This window comes from Tenrec ecaudatus, chromosome 4 (assembly GCF_050624435.1).
Source record: "Tenrec ecaudatus isolate mTenEca1 chromosome 4, mTenEca1.hap1, whole genome shotgun sequence".
NCBI lineage: Eukaryota > Metazoa > Chordata > Mammalia > Afrosoricida > Tenrecidae > Tenrec > Tenrec ecaudatus.
Window position 1 is genome coordinate 45,353,233 of NC_134533.1, and position 7,412 is coordinate 45,360,644.

General features: G+C 37.0%; 1 protein-coding gene across 1 annotated transcript in view; it reads right to left on the reverse strand.

The window, feature by feature from the left end:
- Positions 1-2,301, reverse strand: part of ANO3 (anoctamin 3) — a 460,260-nt gene extending 457,959 nt beyond the window's left edge. The window contains exon 1 of the mRNA XM_075548400.1: positions 2,148-2,301. Coding sequence (XP_075404515.1) covers positions 2,148-2,301 — 154 coding nt within the window. The remainder of the gene's footprint in view (positions 1-2,147) is intronic.
- Between the last annotated feature and the right edge of the window lie 5,111 nt (positions 2,302-7,412).

A 7,412-nucleotide genomic window follows, 5' to 3' on the forward strand; every position in this document is an offset into this window, starting at 1 on the left:
ACTCTCACATTTGCTTTAGTCTTCTGGGTTGCGATTGGTTGGATACTCGTCCTTTATCCCAATATTTGAGACCCTAACCAGTCTTATCTTTGGGTCCTTGTCACGTCCTTAGAAATCAGCGTAATCATTTCCTGAGATGAAAGGTTATTATGGCAAAGGCCACCTCATACATAATTTTCTTATGCGGAGGCACAGCATTGAGATTAAAAGGGGTACTTTCTCTCTACTGTTCACTTCCATTTTTATACACTACTCTGCCACTAATTTCCAATCCTAAATACCCTAGAAATATATTTTAAGTGAATGAATAAACTTTAATTTCTCAAACACCTTCTGGGAACCAGTTGCTGAGTTTGTTTGTTTATGACGGTAGTCTGGGGAGACATTTAGGTCAATGGGTGCAACAGTCCACTAAGGCAATGTTCTAGAGCCTATTGTGGGAGTAACAGGTGGGGCCTTCAAAGGTCATAAGCAGCCATGAAAGGTGCAGCTAGTGTTCTCTCCCTGCCCAATGTAAGGAAGAGTGAGGAGGGTCAAAGGCACATAGGAAAAAAAGGTGTCCAATGACCTAGGGGCCTATGAACGGCAGTCTCTAGGACTCCTAACACTGGAAACTAGAGGATGCCTGGCTAATACCACACACTTTTGAAAGGAAGCATAGTACAAGTGCCTAGAGAGCATGGGCAAAATTGTGAAACAAAACTCAAAAGAATAAGAGACCAGACTTACTGGTCATAGAGATTGATGTAACTCATGAGCCTTAGTCACAACTTAGGTCTATAAATGAGCTCACCCCCATGGCTCAATTTTTAGTCAATCAAAAGAAAGGTCTATGAGGAGAATAATAGCCCTACTGTGGTAGGCACATCTTTGAAAAATCAACCCTCTGAGATACAAAAGAGATAGAATTTACTCAAAGACAAAGATTATAAGGGTTTGGAAATGGGAGCTGGGACCAGAAAATGCAGGGAAGAAGTAGGATAACCGATGTCACATTGGGAGAGGAGCAGTCAATGAGACAAAGCAGGATGCGTTTGAACTGTGAAATGAACTGATTAGCTCTTCAAACCTTCACTCAATTCACTAGAAACAGTTTATCTATATTTATATTCTAGAATGCTTAATGTTCTTAAAATGACACAATCTACACCAATACTGATGGTTGTTATCATTTTAACCACATATTTTGGCAGAACAAATTAATGTAAAATGATTAAAACAAATACTCCCCGTGGTTGACTTAAAAAAAATAAATTATGCTGTATTATTTTTTCATTTAAAATATGAATAAATATTTTAAAAATTTGGGCTATAAAGACTTTGATTTTCACATTCATCTTATACTCTGTTTCAAGAAATATTATTTAATCATAATTTTATATAGAATTTTACTTAAAATCTTATCTGTTTATTGCATTAAAGCTTTATAGAAAACACAATTGATTCTTTATCAGTATCTTGGAGCTAGTACTCATAAAGCAAGCACCGAGAAACTGTCATGATCCATGCTCAGCCCATAGTCTCATTCCCTCTAAACTGCACAACAAGATAAAGAATGGATAATCCTGGATAAGTAACATCAGAGACCAAAAGAAAAAAATAAAATCTCTCAGATTGCTTTCTATCAATCCTGCGTTTTTACAGAAAAATGAAATGCACAGGTAGCACAAACAATAGGTATATTTTCTTGTTTTTAATGAGAATGCGAAATATCTATCACCCTTCATACTTTTCCATAACAGGAGACAGAGACAAAATAGCTGAATAAAACATGACAGGCCTTTTATTCTGTAGTTTATGGACAAGATCCCTGGTTTTGCTTTTTATCCTAATCCACACTTTGTGTTGGTAAGCTCCAGTGTTCAGAGAAACAAGGTCAAGGGAATCTTTTTCTTAGTTCATTGGAATTTTGTTTTGTTTTTTAATATACATTTCTATAAACCCTCTATAAATAAAACTCATCTTTCTATTCATTTTGTGTAAACTTACACATAAAATAAAAAATCATAACTCAGGAAACTAGAATCAACATCATCTCTACCACCACAAGGAGGGAGCATCAACACTGATTTTCTAAACATTTAATATTAAAGAAGTACTGACACAGTTGTAAAAGACTGAGAATATCAATCTAACATTTAACTTACCATCAGAAACAGAATTGGTGAGCTGAAGTTCCAGTAGACTTGAATCACTCGAGAGGTCAGTCAACCCAGTTAAAGTAAAATCTGAGTCAGAAGCATGCTCATGTCTGGAGATTTCAGGAGAAAGGTAGTCCAATTCAAATATCTCAGCAGACATTGCAAAAGTCTCAAAGAGTTCAGAAAAGCAAAGTTCACTCTTTTCAAACTTCAAAGAACTTAGAGAAAAATCAAATTCAGTTTGTCAAGAATAATTCCAGAATCTCTGATAATTATTTTTCTTCAAAAAATTCAAATGAAATGAAAAACAGAGGACTGCCTCACCACTAAGACAGAGCTATTGTAGCTCAAAGTTCCTTCTGCTGTTCAGTGATAGTAGCACTCCTACATCTCAGCGAGGCTGCAGGGAATATTACAATGGGCTAAGTGGAGACAAGGCAAAACTACAGAGAGATGCTTTTAGTGGCTTGGTAATAGAAGTTCTGATTCACATCTGTATAAAAGAGATCTGCAGGGTGGGGCTAACAGCTGTCAGGCCATGCAACTTCCTTCCATGGGGCGCTGCTCAGAGGAATGTTCATTTGGGAGGAAGTTAAGCCTAAATGATATTTTCTGTGTCAGGATTGTCAGATAACAATCCTGGTGCTCTTTGAACGATGACTATGATTGTGGAGATTAACATTTTAAAGAATAGTCTTCAAACAAAATGCTTAACTTGATAAACATAAATTATTGGATTTTATAATAAGAGCAGATGATCAAAGGAAGACTAAGAATAAACAGGCTTTCAGACAACTGATATTTTCATATTATCTGAGAGGTAATGCACAGGTTCCACATAAGCTACCAGCCAGAGGACTGTGCTCACACTATCAGAAACGTTCTTAGCATCCCACTCCTATTCCTATCCTTCCCTTTAACTCATGAATCCCTGAGTGGCTCCAGAAGGTGCTCTCCATCTACTCATGTGATACATGGCATAGAATTGTGTCAAAAATGCCATATATGGTGTCTCAACGAATTCTGCAAAAGATATCCTTCAGTTTATATAGCCTAACAAGATGAGATGCATCAGTTCCATATTGACTTGTTTAATTCATTAATAAAGTCATTCATTCTAGTAATAAATTATTGAGCCTTTACTAGATATTTTGTTAGGTATTGAGACATCTAGTGGAGGTTACAGAAATGGTGTGAGCTGACTCTGGTCTCAGTGGGAAAGAGAGTTGCGATTGATGAGAGAATTTATCATGAGTATGGGAAAGGTATGGTAGTCAACATGTCATATATGAGGAATAGCATAGTTACAGACATTCTGCTTTCTTTGCTCAGCATTCTTTGAGGGAATTAGTATAAGAAATTTGCAAATCAGTGACTTTAATATAAAACAAATTCTAGACAAAACGTGTATGTCTCACTCATGATTTGTTAACATTAACAAGTATTCTGCTTGTCTGTTCCCACATGGTTTTATGAACAATAATTTAGGAAGTGGAATGATTTTCACTCTAATACTATGAATAATAAACAGCATAGCAAGTTATACAAACATGGTCTATTTTTCTGGAACAAGCATAAGAAATCTTTGATTAAAATGACTAACATGACCAATTTCCAAGGATGTGTTTTTGGCACTTCTGCTTGTATAAAAAGTGTAAACAATGTCAAAATGTAAATTATAATCCAGAAAAAGTTCTCACTGTTCAAAATAAAAATGAAACAACTTCATCCATATTCTTACATAGCAGCTTCATGATCTAATGTTAATTCTTACTTGTCTGCTACCGTAAGTTACCCTTAAAATCTTATTTAAGCTCTTAGATAAGACACAAACTGGTAAAAAGTGTAAAAAAGCATAGTTTTTAGTAAATGATAATTGTTAAGGACGGTAACAAAAAAGAGGGTAATAAATGAAAGGTCATAAGATTCTAAAGCAGTTTAGAGAAATAGAGATAATGAAAGATGGGCATCACATTCTTAAATGAAATATTTATTATACTGCATAATGGGGAGCACTTTCTGAGAAATGAAATCTAAATGGTTTGCTTTGAGAGTCAGGAGGTTTGATTTAAGTAGGAAGGTTGCCATTAAAGTTTCTCTATCCTCTATCTTCTTATAAGGGTTAAGAATCCTGAAGTACGTCCTATTTTAAGTGACATATTGAATAGTGTGGTTAAAATGGAAATGTGATTTGATTAGGGAACTGTGGGTAATGCCATCTGATTCATGGTTTCTATCGAGACCGTGATAGGATGATTTCTTAGATGGGTGGTTAGACATCTTCTCTCTAGCAGTGAGTCTTAAAGTTCTGCGCACTAAGACACATTGGAAAAAGTGTATATGAAGCCATTCATCTATCCCTTTTCATACTGGATCTACTGTATTTTGATATCAATGTATGAAAAATACTGAAAATTTTATATGACTAATTGAAATTCACTCAACTCCAAACTCACTGCATTGAGCCAATTCTGACTCAGTGACGCTCTAGGACAGACTAGAACTGTTCCTGTGGGTTTCCAAGGTTGTTAACTCTTTCTGGGAGCAGAAAGCCTACTTCTTTCCCCAGAAGAGCTGCTGGTGGTTTCAAATGGTTGACCTTGGAGTTTGAAGCCCAAACATGTTACATATGGAGTTGGCACATGTAACCACTAATGCCATCGGGGTGCCTTTAAAATGAACTGCCATTTAAATGAACCAGCCATGGTATTTACAATTACCTCTGATACATGTAAACACTGAACAATAAATAAGGAAGACCAGAGACAAACCGATGTGTTTGAATTATGACACTGGCAAAAAAAATACTGAAAGTATCAAGCACAAATAAATTGCCAATGCAGAAGTCCAGCTGTGGTGCTCATTAAAGACGCAAAGTGAGACTTAATCTCAGGAGGTATCAACCCCCAGAAAAGGGTATCATCCTTCGTAGAGGGTCAGGAAAACATTGGATTGACATAGAGGTTGAGAGGATAGGCTGAAACATAATTGTAAGAGTCTAGAGATCAACTGAGGTGTGGTAGCAGGAAAATCTATTGCCCCTTTCAGTTATTAAAAATAAAAGATACTAAAAACTAGGACAATTTAAAGTGAATCATAAGAGAGATCAAATGATCATATGCTCAGGTGCTAAATTCTAACCTGACCGCATCTGCAATATTCCACTTTCTCATGCATTCTGCATGGTAGCAAGGGTATTCAGATCTCTTATGATCCATTTTTAAATTGACCTTGTTTTTATTTTTATTTTTTTGCTTTATTTGCTTTACTTTGCCATTGTTGTTAGTTTTTTTATTTTTAAGTGGCTTGTTATGTATGAAATCCAGGAAAGGTAAATCTATAGAGCAGCGGTTCCCAACTTGTGGGTCGTGACGCCTTTGGGGAATGAACAACCCTTTCACAGGGGTCACCTGACTCAACAGTAGTGAAATTACAGTTGTGAGGTAGCAATGAAAATAATTGTATGGTTGGGGGTCACCACACACGAGGAACTGTATGGGAGGGTTGCGGCCTTAGGAAGGTTGAGAACCACTGCTGTAGAGAAAGTAACTGGATTAATGGCCCCTTAGTGGTGGCAGGGGGGTTGGGAGAAATGAGGAGCTAATAATGATGAGCACAAGAATGAATAAAATGCTCTAAAACTGATGTGGTGATGATTGTACAACTCTTCTCAATTTACTTGAACTATTGAATTATATGATATTTGAATCACATTCCAATAAAACTATTTTTCAAAAATGAGCTGGACATAAAATAATAAATAAATCATATTCTCTGTAACATTTTAAGAAACAGCAAAAAATGTCATTTTGATCAATAAGGTGCACATAACCCATGCCATGATCTTTTCCATCAACTGATGCATGGGAAAGCTTGTCAATGGATAAAGAAGATGTGGTAGTTACATAATGTGGTGTCAATTCGGACTTGAGAGGATTAAGAGGTGGAGGTGGAGTCTAGCCTGTCAATCATTGTACAGCCAATGAGACTTCTGTGTGGGCATGACCTTCTTCTGAGAATTCTGGGAACTCATGTATTTTTCTTCTGTGGAGATGGGAGACACTTCCTCTCTCTCTCTGATGACTGACTCCCTGACAGACACTGTACAGTCAAGACAAATGATGATATGCTCTGGGAGCTGGAGAAGCCACATAGCTCTACCATGATGCAATCAGACCTCTGGAGCCAGAGAAGCCACATAGTGACCCTTGCCAGTCCCGAGATGCTGACCACGCCACTGGATCCACAAGACTTCCAACCCACTGGCCTGTGATCCTCCTGCATTCAGCATCATTGCATGTGTTTTGTGAGTCTGAAGAGGACTTTATAGATTGGGATCAGACATATGGGCTAATACTGGACTTATGGACTTGATCTGGACGGGGCTGGGACATTTTCTCAATATTCAATTGCTCTTGTATATAAAGCTCTTTCTTATTCACATACGAGTCTCCATGAATTTGTTTCTCTAGTCTACTCGGACTAAAACAGAAGACCTAAGGCGAACTGAAGCCTTTGAATTATAGTGTTGGTGAAGAATATTTAATATACCAAACAAATATGTGTTGGAAGAAGTACATGCAGAATATTCCTTAAAAGTGAGAAGGAGTTGAGACAGCCTCTCATGTACGTTGGGTATGTTATCAGGAGTAACCAGCTCCCGGAGTAAAAGATCATTCTTGCAAAAGAAGAGGGCTAGTTAAAAAGAAAAAAAAAAGAAAGAAAGAAAAATGAAGATTCTCACCAAGATGGAGTGATACAGTGCCTGCAACCATCGACTCAAACAGAACATTGATCAGAAAGGTGGATTAAAACAGGGCATTATTTTGTTCTGTTGTATATAGGGTAGCTATGAACTGGAAACAATTTGATGGCATCTAAAACCAGCAAAAATTTGAAAAATGTTCATGTGTGTGAGAAAAATACCACTGATTTTCCTCGGTGGTAATTATTCATAAACATGTGAAATCATACTCGGGTTCTATATTTTTCTTGCTCCCACTCCTCTCCATCCTACGATACTGTCTCTGGTGTCCACACTTGAGGAACCACTCATCTATAAAATGTGAGACACATGATTTTCATTGACGTGTTTTTTATAGATGCTTACTAGTGTTTAGTACCAACACTCTCAGGAAGCTCACTTCAGTTTTCTCTCCTTCAGCGGACCTCATTACAAGCATCTCCTGAGGCTTGAAGAAGGGTTAGTAAGAAAGAACCTTTGTGTTAATATGGACCTTAAAGAACGGAAACCCATGTTTCTGTTCCCAG